This window comes from Zingiber officinale, chromosome 3A, assembly GCF_018446385.1.
Source record: "Zingiber officinale cultivar Zhangliang chromosome 3A, Zo_v1.1, whole genome shotgun sequence".
Lineage (NCBI taxonomy): Eukaryota > Viridiplantae > Streptophyta > Magnoliopsida > Zingiberales > Zingiberaceae > Zingiber > Zingiber officinale.
This window is the reverse complement of record NC_055990.1, coordinates 35,806,571-35,822,288: the sequence shown is the minus strand read 5'-3', so window position 1 is coordinate 35,822,288 and position 15,718 is coordinate 35,806,571. Positions and strand designations below refer to the sequence as shown.

The 15,718-nt window shown below is 40.0% G+C and overlaps 1 protein-coding gene across 8 annotated transcripts; it reads right to left on the bottom strand.

The window, feature by feature from the left end:
* Positions 1-4,046: 4,046 nt before the first annotated feature.
* On the bottom strand, positions 4,047-11,686 carry LOC122051727 (transcription factor TCP24-like). Of its 8 annotated transcripts, none has more exons than XR_006131511.1 (5): positions 11,094-11,677; positions 10,810-10,945; positions 9,212-10,705; positions 9,080-9,118; positions 4,047-4,628 (listed from the first exon to the last, which is right to left on the bottom strand). XR_006131511.1 is itself a non-coding variant. In XM_042612979.1 (4 exons), the coding sequence occupies exon 3, from the start codon at positions 10,580-10,582 to the stop codon at positions 9,251-9,253; it is 1,332 nt and encodes a 443-aa protein (XP_042468913.1). In that variant the 5' UTR covers positions 10,583-10,705; positions 10,810-10,945; positions 11,188-11,686; the 3' UTR covers positions 4,047-4,628; positions 9,212-9,250. The 8 variants fall into 8 exon arrangements, 6 of the variants coding, with proteins under 6 accessions (XP_042468913.1, XP_042468915.1, XP_042468912.1 ...); XR_006131512.1 differs by having other exon boundaries at positions 4,047-4,616; XM_042612979.1 differs by lacking the exon at positions 9,080-9,118 and having other exon boundaries at positions 11,188-11,686.
* Positions 11,687-15,718: the final 4,032 nt, after the last annotated feature.

Genomic DNA, 15,718 nt, shown 5'->3' with positions numbered 1-15,718 from the left:
CCTTCATGGTGAACGACTCTATTCTTTTTCTTCCTCTCTTTTCTTCCTAGGTGTGGCCGACCCCTAGAGTTTCCACTTCCCCTTCTCTCTTCTCGTTCTTGTGGCCGAGACTTCATCACCTCTTGGAGACATAGAAGTGGCCGGATCTAGCTTGGAGAAAAGGAGAGAAAGGAGGCTTGTTTCTTGCATCCTTTGGAGTTTGGTTGGTGGAAAAAGTTCTTCGTCCTTTGGAAGTTTTTGCTTGGCCGAAACTTGAAGGAAGGAAGAAGAAGGTGCCTTGGTGGTTCTCATCTCAGAAGATCATTGCCCACACAATGTCCGAGGTTAGAAGAGGAATACGGTAGAAGATCAAGAGGTCATTGAAAGTTCACAAAGAAAGGTATAACTAGTAATTATTTTCCGCATCATACTAGTTTTATTTCTTTGTAAAAATACCAAATACAAGAGGCATGTGATTCTAGATTTCGAATTAGTTTTCGATGTTGTGTTCTTTTGTTTTCTTTTCGAACTTGTGCTTCGATTATTCTTTTTGGTTAACCTAGAGTCATTTAAGGAAATTAAATATTAACTTTCCTTAAAAGGCTTTGTCTAGGCGGTGGTGGTTGCTCCCATATCCAAGAAGACCATGTGCCTCGCCATGCAGTCCTGGAAGCCAAATTTGGAAATTAATATTTAATCAACTTTGTGACTTAGGTGATTTGGATTGAACGTGTTAAGTTCCGCAGGAGATCCAAATCTAAACCTAAAAGAATATATAAGTTAAACTTGGGATCAAACGTGTTAAGTTCCGCAGGCGATCCAAGTTTAATTTAAAAGAACACATGGTAGCTAGGAAAAGGTTCAGACCTTTGTACAAAATTTTTGTACAGTGGAACCGTTAGATTTTCCGAGTAGCAACCAACAATTAGATCATGTCTTCCCGAGACCAAGATCTAGTTAGGGTCTCAGCTTAGGTTTTCCAAATTGACCTAAGTTGGACCGACGCTTATAGTTCCCTCAACGGGGAACATGCCCTCACTGGATCTCTCCTTCAGTTGCTTACCTCACTTACCACTTGTAGTCGCTTGACTTGCCTTTGACCACTAGGTCTTCCTGCCAGTTGTTAGGACTGTAGACCCAACTGGACTTCGACCGATTGTCAGGTCTCCCGGACGCAACTAAACTTCTCACCAAATATCAGGACCCGCAGACCTATCTAGGCTTCCCACAAGCTATCAGGTCCCATGGACCTAGCCGGATTTCAGCCTGGTGTCAGGTCCTTTAAACTTGTCAACTCCTGCACACTTGGTAAAGTCATTAAACCACAAAACACTCTAACTTTAATCCCCTTGTCATTCATCAAAATATGAGTTAGATCATTAGTGTAAATAGCACCAACACTTTCTTCCTTGCAGATTGTCCTTCCTCTACATTGATATACTCAGTTGCTCGGTTGAGAAAGTGGTCAAAATCTCTAGGTGACCTCCTGATGAGGGAATGAAAGAAATCATTATCTGTGAGCCCTTGAGAAAAGGGGCTCACCAAAATCTCAGGGGTGGCCAAGGGCACATTCATGGCCACCTGATTAAACTTCTTGATGTAGGCCTGGAGGGTTTCTTTGGATCCCTGCTTGAGCGAAAACAGGCTCAAGGGGGTCTTGTGGTAGCGGCGACTGCTGACGAAATGGTGAAGGAAAGTCTTACGGAAATCCTTAAAACCATGGATGGATTCGGGTGGCAGACACTTGAATCATCTTTGTGCCAAGCTCGAGAGTATAGTAAGAAATACTTGACACTTTACACTATCCGTATATTGGTGAAGGAGGGTGACATTTTCAAACTTAAGAAGTTGGCCCTCAGGTCAGTTGTTCCCTAGTATTCCTCTATTGCCAGGGGATGATAATATTTTGGAAATTTGTCATCCAACACCTCCTGGGAGAATGGTGTGTTGATCCACTCGAGAGAACCACAAGCCATCGGGGCTTTTCCTTTGCGCACATCTCAAGTTGGTGCCACTCCAAAGATAATGCTTGTGGCAGTTCCTCTCGGCCCATATACTTGGGCGACATATGGAATAGTGCCTGATGGCACGTGATTGGTGAAGGTGGCGCAAGCGGCAAATGAATTGGTGGAACATAGGATGGTACCAAGCCAGCTGCCAGGGGGATTGCCTAGCATCCGCTAGGCCTCCCTCTCAGGCTCCCCTCTCAACATGATGAGCTCTCATCGACGCGACGGGGTCATGTGGCATAGTACCGCTAGTCACAACTTGTTGTTTCTGCTGCACTAATTTTTGCGCTTAGGCGTTGATTAGCATCTTCAATTCATCTTGTGTTAATGTGACAATAACGAGTCGTCCGACTTCTTCCATCTCTGAGTTTCATATTCAAGCGAAAGTTCCTATAGATGGCGCCAAATATGATCTTGTCTTAAAGCTAGAGATGGTGCGTTGGGCAAGTGGTTGCAACATTGACCGGGCAAAGACCTCCGGATTGAATCAAAGACTATGCGCTAGCGCCCTAAGCTCCCTGCACACACTTAAATAAGCCAACAGAACGTCAACACCAAAAATCTAGGAAGGAGTCCCTGGTGAATGCCCTTCGACGCTCAAGTCAGTGTATTACCCGAGCAGGAAGTAGAACAGTAGATGAGTAGTAGAGTGTGTCCGAGCATAATGAGGAGTATTTTTTGTGTACCTTGCCATCAGAGAGGACCCCCTTTATATATTATCTCTATAACCTTTGTAATCATGAGATGACAGAGAATGTCAGGTGTTAGAAGTTATCGAGTAAGGGAATATGTATAGCTTGGAAGGTATATAATCGCCATTTGAGTAATCTTCCGTTATCCGTGTGCACTCTTTTAATAACTGAAGATGGTTGAAGAAATATGTTGTCATAATGTGTCGGATAATGGAATGTGTAGAGTAACATTTAAAGAAAGTTCTATTGAATGCTTATGTTATCATAAAGGAATATTCTTTGACAAATGTTGTTATTCTCTGATAGACTATTGTGATTTTCTGACAATATTGTCTTCTGAATACATCTCTGTCTGACATTTAGTTCAATTGATCATATATTAGCAGAGGGTGATAAATGGAACCCAGAGTTCTGTAAGGTTGGTCGACCTTTGGGACTGCCCTGATATGTATATTGTAGGAGGTTGCGTGACCGATCGATCTGATGACATAGTAAGGGAGAATCAAGTCTCCTAGGTCCAGGTGGTTCCGTGACCGATCGACCATTTATAGGGATACTCATTCTTGAAGAGTGGGATGTTGACCCTTGAAAGGCCTGATAACAATCATCAGCTAATCGTCCTTGTGCTTGGGGATTTGTCCCCGTGGTGACAGCTTGAAGTCCGAAAATCCGGCCAGATATCTTTTGAGATTTGCCCTGCATGCTTTGTGAAGACCAAAATATGGAACATAATCGTAGTCGATTTTATGTCTGGTCATCCATATATAGGAGGACGGGGAATGAACAGTGAAAACTCATATACTTGTCTTGTCGTATATGGTTTGCTACTATACTTGTCTTGTCATATATTGTTTGCTTGGAGGTGCGTTAAGTTGTCATATATTGTTTGCTTGGAGGTGCGTTAAGTTGTGTTCTAAGTAGAAAGTTGGACTACTAAAACCTAGTCGAATATATTCCAGGACAATCTTGTAGCAAACCGATATATTACCGGATGGACTTACCAAAATCGGGCGTCCCAAGGGCAACCATCTATATGCCAACTGCTTTATTACTAGCACGACGCACTAGGTTCCTTAAGCTCGACCAATCTTAAGGGCCGATCAACCGTAAGGACCAGTCAACCTTGTCTTGAAGACCTTTGCAATGAGCAAGGGGTCAAGCACCTTGAAAGGCAGATCATTTGACTATCACATCCCCGAGATTTTAACTGTCATCTCACCTTAACTTAAACTACAATCTCACCTGAACTCTATCTTCCACGTCAATCCGAGGTCTACATTTAACATCTCATATCAATATTCATAAGCTCAACTCTCAGAAAGTGACTTACTTTAATAGAATTTTTTATAACACCAGATCGTTTGAGTTACTTGGACAGTCTCATAGACAGTCTCCATAGGATAATTAATTACAGAGTAACAATTTTACTATAATAGAAAAAAAAACTTCTTATCCTTTAATTATTTAACTATAAACTGACTCCATAATTTATTCCCCTTCATACAAGTGTAAGACATTTCATGTGAACATAATCATTTTTTACTACTAGAAAAAAAACGTTCCCTGAACATTATAATAAAAGCTAGCTAGAAAACATGACAAAACCCACCACCAAGATAAGCTCAATAGAAGAAAACATCAAGCGCGCTTTACATTGAACACCTTATTCCAAGCTGAAGATTAGGAGTAACAAAATCTCAAACTTTGTTCGCTCTGATGATCTTCATATCCACACATAATAAGCAATAAATGAGTGCTCAGCATATATGACAGTTTCTCTCACGAAGCATACAAAGATGAAATCATCGTAGCATAAAATTGTCTCAGACATGATAAACATAAGTAATAGTAGAGCAACATCCAGGATATATATAAACATTTTTGTAATGCACTTGCAGGAACAGATTTGAAGTCCTCATGCTAAGTTGATTGGTTCCTGCATCACAAACTGAAAGGCAAGTTAGGTTACAAGGCTGAAATTTGTCAGAAAAAAAAAACTCAGAATTTCATAGATAAAGCATAGTGAGAAGCAAAACAGAAAGGTGGTCAGTTATCGCTAAAAGTATACAAGTAGATTGTTTTCTCATTCATCCTGCTAAATTTCCCCAGTTGCTTGAGTAGAAGCTGATCTGACATTCAGTTGCTTGCTTGATTAGTAGCTAATGCATTCATAGGGATGTTACTAATTAAATAGTTAGAATTGATTTTTTGGTATTTTAAAATTTATTAGAGGGGAAAGATGTTTTTTATTATATAAAGTTGTAAACTGAAAAAAAAACAAACGCAAACCAAATAAGGCCTTACGTTTTGGTCAAAAGATATTGAAGGCAAATATATAGCATTAGTAATAATTTAAATATTTAATTATCTAAACCATTTTTAATTGAGATTTTTCTATTATCATAAATCATAATATTCTTTATAACTTCATCACTAATCAATCCAATTTATTATTATAAAAGCTATTACTGGTCAATTTCTTATTAATTTTATCTTATTTGTTAGACCGATGGAATTCACATAAGATATTGTCCACTGACCTAAAGTCATAACCCCTCATTTCCACTGTGATTGGGTACATGCCTACCTAGAGCAACTTATCATGAATTTTTACTAGGAACCTCCTATCATTATTCCCATGGTCCGGGTCTCCCCACCTCCTTTGTTAAGTTTCCCTATACAGATACCACTTGTTGGACCGATGAATTTACATATCTATACAAGGATATGATATTATCTACTTTAGGCCTAAACCCTTATAAATTTATTTTTGGACTTTACCCAAAATATCTCATACCAATAGGAATATCTTCCATCTTATAATCCCATGATCTTTTTCATATATTTTCAATATAGACTTTGATTGTAATTCCAACATTATTAATACCTTCTTTTGGTTAGATAATAGATGCAAATTATGTATAATACTCTTATAAAAATTTCTAACTCGTCACTTGTTATTATTCACCTGTTTATTATTAAACCAAATTTCATCTAATATCAATTCTACCAGCTCAAAATCTTTGATTTCTAAAATTTTTCTATAGAGATAAAAGTCTAGAAATAATTTACATCAAGAAGAGTTATCTTAACTATATATAATTAGTAATATAACTACTACTACCACGCAAAATAGAGATTTAGAACTGTGGTTGTTCTAATCATTCGCTACACTCCCTATAGTTAAAAACTAGTAACAATTTAACATCATCCATGCCATTTTTACATATATTGTATGATTAATCTTCTATCTAATAGTCTCCTTACCTGGCTTTGAATATACAAGAATAAATGTATTTAGAATACTGATCTATCTAAATTGCAAGTCTAAAGCTTTTCTTGTTGCCTACTTTCACATGCACAAGTGCTCGGTGAGGTCAAACCTAAATTTTGATTTGGTATCAGTTTTATATCATCCCAGAACGACAATATTGAGCCAACATTAGCATGGGTCAACCCATTCCCACATAGTTTTGGGTCGGACTAAGTAGATTCCAGGTTATATCTGAAACTAATTTTGTTTAATTAAGACCTAGTTAACTCCCTAATGGGTAAAATTAGGATTATGTGGCATCTATAATTAATTCAATTTAGATGGAATTTGAGCCAAAATCAAATCTAACTAAGTTGCATAAGAAGTAAAAACAATGCCCACCGAATCATACACTATATGTAAATATCCCTACTGTTGGTGCAATCGACCTTCAAGATTTTAATGTCAGACAAATATATTTAAGTATATTTAAGTATGGAGCTTGATCTAGGGAAGTCCTAATTGTAGGCTAGGCAAGGGAAATCCTAGTTGGAGGCTAGGCAAGAGAAATCTCGATATATCGTGAAAGCCAGGTATATAGGTTTGGAGGACCTGATCCCTGGGTAGCCGAATACTGAATCTTGGTGAGTGAAGCCAGGTGGAGAAAACCCTAGAGAGTGGTAACCTTAGGTAATGAGAAATCTTGGAGGAGTGAACTCCAAGCAAGGTTGATCGGCGGTCGACCGGACCAGCGGATCTCGATAAATCTATGTTTAGGTTTGTCATTGTATTCTGCATTATTATTGCTATTGGCTAATATAGTATTGCAGGAAAGGTCTTAGTGGATCAGACGATCAGACACTGAGCATGCAAAGTCCAAACATATCTGGAGGACCATGTTTGGCAGGTAAGTTGAGGTAAACAACTAGAGGAGCAACAGTGAGGTCGGGTTCCTAAAGAGAACAACCTAAGATCACTGATCCAACTGAAGAAACCGGGGAGGTTTCCAAGTTGAGATCAAGACAGTTCTACTGTCCTTTATATTACTCATGCATTATAATATTATTACTGTGCTAACATCTATTTTGCAGGATTCTTTTCTATCTAACACTGTGTTGTAGGTCTGGCTGGATTGGTCGACCAAACCGGAGGATCGGTCGACCGAACAAGAAGAGATCAAAGCAGTGTTCATATCAGACCACAACAGACCGAGTCCGATCAAGCCATGATCGGTGGACCGAATCGTAAGATCGATCGACCGAACCCTGATGACTCAGCACAGACAGCAACGATCAGGAGCAGAAAGAAACTACACTGATCGGTCAACCGAACCGGATGATCGGTCGACCGAACGATCAATATTAAATGCACAGTAAATGAGAATCTCGGTGAATCTCGACGAACAAGGAAGGAGCATGTTCGGTTGATCGAACAAAGGGATCGGTCGACCAAACCCTTAATGGACATTTAATGTCGAAAATCAAATCAGCAATTGGATCTCAGCCAGGAAGGAAGGGAGCTGGTTCGGTCGACCGAACACAGGGATCGGTCGACCGAACATCGACGATCTTATAAATTGAAGCTTGAGGTCTGAGGCTGATAATGTAATATGTTGTGATTCAATTCTGTGCTAGTGCTGCTCGTGCGACTGCTCTACAATTCCTCTACACGTAAACAAGTGTCGACCAAGCTTTAACTCTTACATACAGTCGGTATACTTTATTATTTTTGTATTGCACTTAATCTTATATCAGATAGTAGGTTGTTACTATCTTATATCATTGTATTTTGTACACATTACTTCTTTCCGAGGTTTTCGGAAAGAAGAATCTTAGTGGATTGCTCATCGGTGCGCGGGCCTTCGAGTAAGAGTTGACCTAAACTCCGAACGAAGTAAACAAACTTGTCTATTTACTTTCCGCTGTGCACGACTCTGATTTCAAAGCAAAAGAGAAGTTTTTAAAAAGGTGCGATATTCCCCCCCCCCCCCCCCCCCCCCCTCCTTTTTCCTCTATCGCACCCATTCGATCTATCACCTATTGTTTAATACCAGTTCAATTGGGGATTCTTCACAAAACTGCTCTTATTTGTGTGATCACATATTCCTAATATTCAATGCTAAGAGTCTCCGCATCTCGAATGAGCAATTTGGTCTCCCCACAAGCCATTCTCCATGTTTGTTCTGACTTCATACCTTTGTCACACTTCACAACTCCTTTTTTTGAGCTTCATTGTCCACCATTACCATTTATATTTGCCTTCCCATTTAGCACCACATAGGGCCAATTTTGCTTGATAGTTAATATGGACAAGCAAAACGACTAATTCTTTCATGCTCATTGGTTTCAATTTTGACCCAATGTTTTCGCTGTGCCCATCAGCACAAAACAAGTTTTAAACTATAAGCAAAATAAACAAAAACTGTAATCCACTAATACCGAAATTGTGGCTAGTGACCAACCCTACAAATATATTCATCTTAACAATTTAATAGCTACTAGATTATCTTTTTTTGTAATCCAATACTCAGATCTGCAAAATATATGGCTAGTCATTCCACAATCTTATAAAGTTTCCTCTTTAACCAAAAAGGCATACAACTATTGCACAAGACTAGAAGTTCTTTCAATTTCAGCTACTCTTTATATTATTCATTGTGCATGTCTTCATCTAAGTATTTTTTTTTAATAACAGTTCCACAACATCTATGACATTTTGTAAAAATTTCATGTCTTTCATACCAAGTATTCTCACTTTGTTCGCATACATAAACGGTTAACTTCTGAGATAATAAGCAAACCTAAAACAAAAATTAGTTCGTTTTAACAAGGACAACTTTCCTTTTTTACTTTAGAACAGCAAAAGGGGAGATCCAATGCAAAATAGTACTAAAAAAAATGAGCTACAGTTGGGGTTGTATGAATGGCTGGCGGCAAGAAGACCATCAATCAATGGGATTAAAACCTTACGACAACATGACACCTGTTCTAGACAAGGAAATGGGAGTACTAAAAGTGAGATATGAAATTGCTAATGGGCAACCATCTTTCCACCACTAATTTTCTTTGTTGATAGGACATCATTTAGTTACAAAAGGTACGGAAAATAATTAAAAAATAACACATGCAGCCTCAAGAGAAACGTACCCCGATGACAATAGAACGAGATAATCCTATCAAGCATTTCTGAAATGAGATACTAAGTCTTAAACAGACAAGGTCATACTAAAACTAATAAATGTAGAGGAACAAGTCAATTTTTCAACAGAAGTAACTTACCAGCAAATCGATTTGCATGATGCATCATTGTATGATTTTTTAGGTATTTCCTTTCCCCTTCAGGTCCGACTGCCGATAACCTTCGCCATAGTAGAGCTGCAGACGGCCGTCGAACCCAGATGGAAATTGATTATCTGCATTGCTAGGAGCAGTAGCGGAACCTGCCCCAGCACCGAAGAAGAACTGGAGGTTCGATCCGTCAACCGTGGAAGAGAGCCTCTGTAGGTGGTTTTGACTGTGGTTGTGCTGCTGAGGCAACTGAACTGGTGAATTGGACTGAAGGGTCCCCCTGTTGAAACCCACAAGGCCGGAAGACGAAGTTGAAAAGTTATGGTTGTAGTCCCCTGTCGCTGCCACCGCTGAGACGTGGAAGTAATGGTCCTGCAAGAAAGCGAACTGTTGCATCTCTTGATGGTCGCCGGCACCTGCAATGTTAAAAGGCAGCATTCCCATGGAAGAGCTGTTTCCTAAGTGAGATTGGTTGGAAAACCCAGAAGGCAACTGGTGACTCTTTTGAGACTGGGGAAAGAGAGCAGCATTGCCAAAGTAATCAGCCGTTGAGATTTGCTTCTGAATGCAATTGTGCCTGGAATGATCGCCGTCTGTGGCGACAACGGTCACGTTATTGTTGACCCCATTGCTGCTGCCACCGCCGGTGAGAAGCTCCGTGAAAGAGGCCTGGGGGTTCATGTCCTGTTGGGCGGAAACAACAATGTGGCTGCCATCATCTCTATCTTTTTCTTTATCTTTGGCGGCTCGCTCTCGAGCTCGCTCTCGGGCCATGATGCGGTTCTCGGAGCGAGAGAGTGACAAGACCGAGCCTTTGCTGGTGTCCGAGGTACTGCTGCATCCAGATTTGGTGGACGGATGCTGCTGCTGCTGTTGGCAGTGGTTGTAGCTCGGCTCTACTTCCGGATCCGTCTTCATGGCGTCTTCCCCGTCGGGAAGAGGCAGCTTCAGGAACGCCTCGAGGGGAGGCAGCTCATTGATAGCGACTCCTGCTGCTTTAATTAGCCACTCGATAGCCTTGCTCGGCTGGTCGTAACCGAGGCGGTCTTGGAGGTCATAGAACTGGATGGCAGTGGAGACGGAGAGGCGCACTCGCCTATCCCGGAGGCCCTTCGCCGTGTAGACCTTGCTGTGCCGATCCTTCCCGCCGGATGCGCGCGAGACGCGGAAAATCCTCGACGACGGATGTTGCTGCCAGGGAGGGATGCGGCTAGCATCGACTCCTCTTACCTTCTTCTCGCCGTCCTCCTCGTCCTCGTCCTGGTGCTCCTTGCGCCGCCCTATCTTGGCTGCTAGGTTTCCGTTACCCGCCGCCACCACCCGTGTCCTCTTACAGCCTTGGTTATTCTCCTCCACTTCCATCTTCTTCTAGTGCCTTTACTGCCTTCCCGGCCTCTCCTTTTTATCTTTACCACTTATCTCCTTTCTGGAAAGCTGTGGGCGACTGAGAGGGAAGCTGCGTCAACTCTAGGTCCTATATGTTTTCTGAGAGTCAGCGGAAGGCTGTCCTTTAGCAATTAGCATTGGTGCTGTGGTTCACGGTCGCAGTAATACTTGTGAGAAAAAGAAACGGAGTGAAAAGGGGAGACCTTTGGACGCTCGAGATGGCACTAGTATCCGGCGATCAGCTGTTCTCCGCCTTCTTCTCTCTCTTCCTGTAGCTTGCGTTCGCCAGGCGGCCAGAAATCAGCGTTGCCGCCTGCAACACAGCAGCAGCTACACAGGCTGCAAGTAGGGCAGTGTGAATTCTGTGAGGATAGACATAAAAAGACGAACAAACGGCAGCAGCAACCTTTAATTCTACCAGCAGCTTTAAAGCAAAAGAGCAAGCGATCAACGCAAAGCTAATAAAAAAAACAAAACAAAAACTCACAACAGAACCTGGCTGTTGAAAAATCTCAGCAATTGACTCTTCGGTATCAATTACGCATCAAAATTTTAGTCTTTTCCTCCAAGGAAAATTTTACCTCCTTCTGATCTAATGCTGCTGCGCGCAAAACCCTCCAGATCTACCACGGACCACGGAATCCCTCTCTCAAACTCGCTCCTTACTCCCAATTCGAAGCAGCCAAGCTCGGATCGACATGCATTCCTCCCGATTGCACTCCGGACTGCTCCTTCCACAAATGCCGCCTTATACTTCCTCTGAACGAGACCAAAACCGTCCTTTCCCAGGCCGCTACACCCGCTTTAGACAGGAATCCTCCATTTCGTACCTCGATCTCCTCCTCTCCGCAACATCCTCTGTGCCCAAGAAACGCGACTGCGACTGAGTTAAAGGAAGGTATACTGAGGATCTAAGCTCGCAAAGTCGTAGGTGCCGTCTGGAATCGGGCTTCTTTCCTCGCTAAATCCTAGTTTAATCCACCCGAGAAAAGCGACGAGGGAAGGCGATCGATTGGCGGGGGCTCGCGTTCCGAAACCCTAGTTGTTCCCATCCCAGCAATGCCCGAGCTTATCGGGAAATCAGGCAAACCACTTCGTCATTTTATACGGCGAACCCCCCACCTTCTTGTTCACCTCCCGCCCCTCCCCAGGACACCACCCACGCTCTCCTCCACTCTCCTCCCGCCACGCCGGCAAACTCCCATACGCGCTTGCTCTCCATTGGCCCAACGCTTCCCTCCGCGCCTCCTTCCCGACAGCAGGGAACCCCTCATATTACGAAACTACCCTTCCCCTGGTACTTCCACGACTCCCTTCACGCGCTCCAGGACACCTCTTCAAGGGCCCACTGCCTTACGCATTAATATCGCAGGTATAGATCGGGTACGAAACTTCGAGTAAACAACAATATTCCGCTACACGGTTGCATATAAATACAATTACAAGCAGAGAAACATAATTAATAAGGGCTGTGCGTTAAACTACCGAAGAATATTACGTTAGAAAGTACGGCAATGTTAATTTACTGAATTGCGTGATAAGTTTCCTTGCCTCATCTATTTGCACAGTTCGTATATTTATTATTGTTTGCTCTAATATATATGTTGAAATTAATTTTCAATGGATAAAAAATATTTTATTGGTGTCTGTACCAGTGTAAAATATCTTCTATAATTTGTCTATCTTTTTCTTATCTAAGGTGATGATATTGAATCGTTCGGGATCAACAATATATCATTTTGATCTGATTATTCTAAAAGTTAATAGTCGTCCGTAATTTACCTCTTCCGTGTTAGCCTGGGACGAATTGGTGGGGGCTCTGAGGATGAACATATTTATCTTTTGCCATCAATTGATCCGATTATTACTTATTTTATGTATGCAAATTTTAAAATATCCAAATTTTATGATAAGTTTCCAAAATATCTCTCTTTTCTTTCCAGTGGATTAACCTATTTTATGAACGTAGAAATTTATGACAATATGCTCTCAAAACCTCTGTAATATATTTATACCTTTAGATTTAAATTCAATAACTTAATTTGAGAATAATATTTCTCTTAATTTATACTAATTTAGATATGAGAGTATATATTAAAAAGTTTTTTAAGAGTAAACTATTTTTCTAATTGAGGGAATCCTAGGAGCTGTTGATGATATTAGTAAGCGAGTAATTATCTTAAGCCTTATACTGAACTTATTATAAATTAGATTGAGGGGGCGTTTGATTAAATGATGGGAATGACTATGGATATGGATTTGATAGTAGGGTAGAATGGGAATAGGAATGGAAATGAAACTCATAAATTATATGGATTTGGTTGATTCCCATAAATCTAGTAATCATTCCCAAAATGTCATTCCCAAACCCACAATCCAAACACTATCTTTTACTATCATTTCATTCACTCATTCTCAAACTCATCAACTAAACACTCTCTGAGTCTTTACCAATTTTAAAATTCACTGTTTTTTAAATTATGCTATCAAATTAGAGTTAATTAAATATATTAAGGAGGCTTTTAGATTTGAAAAAATTTAAAATTCTCTAAATCTATCGGTCAATTTCGAATAAAATTGACTAATAGACCGAGGAGGAGGAGGAGGTCCACATTAGATTTGAGTATTTTGAAATTTGGATGTGTTAAATAGATAATAATTGTAGAATTGTGTTAAATAGATAATAATGAAAAATGATAAATCTAATTAATTTCATTGATAAGCTCTGGGGTAATTAATCTGGTCTAACGAAATTTTTTTATAGATCATCAGGATAAATAGATAATAATAAAACTTGCTCATGTTGTTTAAAAAAAATAAGTAAATTTTCATTATTATTAGGGTATCTTCAACGATATGAGGATTTTTGGTTTTATTTATGGCTCCATCAAAAATAAAGAAAGAGATTAAGAAGCTGGGTTCAAACAAATCAAACCCAGCTACTTAATAGTTTTTATGACATATAGGAACAAGAAATCTAAAAAAATAAGAAAAAAAACTCCATTGAAGACGCCCTTAAAATTTATGAGTATAATTATATGGTGAAAAGTAGTATAATCAGTTAAGAGAGTTGAAATTCTCAATCTATCGATGTGAATTGTTATGTTGGTTGTCAGCAGCAAGACTATTGAGGTTGCTGTTTTGTGGCATGCACTTTTTTTATATTACATATTCAAATATTATAATTCTATTAAGATGGTCCGACTCCATATTTCATAAATCATGTAAATTCAGGAAGCACGATAATCCCCTGATGTGGTCCCTATGCATCACCATAAATTTAATCATCATTGATTCTGTCTAAAATCAGGAAAGCACACTGGACAGATGGCTCTGTTATTGACTGGACGAAGACTCCTAGCTGAAAAAATGACTCCAAGCGATCCTACGTGTCAAAAGGAATATCAATAACCGAGCCAGGGATGGTGTAGGATCATAAAGTCGCTAGAAGGGGGCGAATATCGATCGTGGAAAATTGATGGTTAAAAACAATTACGCAGTGGAATAAAGAAAATAAAAAACAAGCGCTAACACAAGTATTTTTTATTTGGTTTGGAACCTTCGACGACGACTTCTACTCCAAGACCCGTATTTATTGAGTGCTTTCGTTAGGCAATCGACTAATAGTTTGAATGATTACAAAATTTAAGTACAAGAACTATAAAAAAATATTACTGGCAATAGAGAAAATAAACAGATCTTGATCGTCGGTTGTCGGAGGAGCTTTACAGCATCGTATGAGCTTTTCTAAAGTATTGCACAGGAATGAAAGCCATGGCAAATGTTGATCTGAAGTTGTTGGTCGAACACCCTTATATAGACCCATTCTGAGCTCCTGGAACCCCTCCGGGCGCTTGGACCACTGTTGACATGGCGATCTCTCGTCGAAACTTCATTTGCGAAGTTTATCCACTTCGGGGCGCCCGGACCCCCTCCGGGTGTCTGGACCATTGAAGTGGGTCGGCTAGTCAACGTGCTCCAACTTAGCTTTAGGATAAATTTTCTAGTTCGAGCACCTGGACTAGCTTCGGGTGCTCGGACCACCCGGGTGCTTGGCGCTCGCTCGGGCCAGGTTCGTCTGGGCACCCAGACTAACTCCGAGCTCTCGGACCACTTTTTTCCTTTTTCCTTCCCTGCAACAAAAAGTTAGTCCAAGCATAAAAATCACCCTGCAAAACAGAGTTAGCACAATACAGTAAATAGGAGTAGTAATTAGATCATATATCCTCGATACTAGGATCTAGTCAAAGGCTCAACATAGGTTTCCTAAATGGACCTATGTTAGACTAGCGTCTACAGTTCTCTCAACCAGAAATGCGTCCTCACTAGATCTCTTCTCTAGTTGGTTACCTCTTACTTATCAACTGTAGTCGCTTGACTTGTCTTTGACTTACCAGGTCTTCCCACAAGTTGTCAGGTCGGCAAATCGAACTGGACTTCAATCGATTATCAGGTTCATGGAGTCTAACTGGACTTCCTGCAAGATATCGGATCCCATGGATCTATCTAGACATTACACCAGCTAGCGGTCTCGCAGAATTAGTTGGATTTTAGCCTAGTGTCAGGTCCTTCAGACCCTAACCTCCTGCACACTTGGTAAAGTGGTTAACTCACAAAACACTCTAATTTTAATACACTTATCATTCATCAAAATCTATGTTAGATCATTAATACAAATTGCACCAACAATCTCTCCCTTTTTGATGCAATGACAACTTAGATTAAAGTTAGAAAAAGAACAATATTAAAAAATAATATTAAAAATACAAACAAATGATCTAAATTAGTTTTACATTTGTTATTTTTCTACATTAACTCTTACTCTCCCTCTTTGACATTCATAAAATAACTAAGGTAAAGGAAATGCAAGTATAAGACCGGTAATGTTAGGTAATAATATAGAAAATAGCTTAAAGTAAATATTTTATATATTTCAGACTTAGGGAGAGATTTTTAACAGAAATTTAGTTAAATAATATTTACAAGCATTTTGTAAGTAAAATTCTTGGCAAAATTTTTTTTGGTAAAATACTTCTAAGTCTACTTTTTCAAAGTAAGGAGAAAAAAAATCTTAAATGAATTTTTTTAAAAAAAATTCTAAGAAAACTCTTT

Bases quoted from the DNA above. Each gene is read 5' to 3' on its own strand.
- LOC122051727 (XM_042612979.1), bottom strand. From the start codon at position 10,582: ATGGAAGTGGAGGAGAATAACCAAGGCTGTAAGAGGACACGGGTGGTG.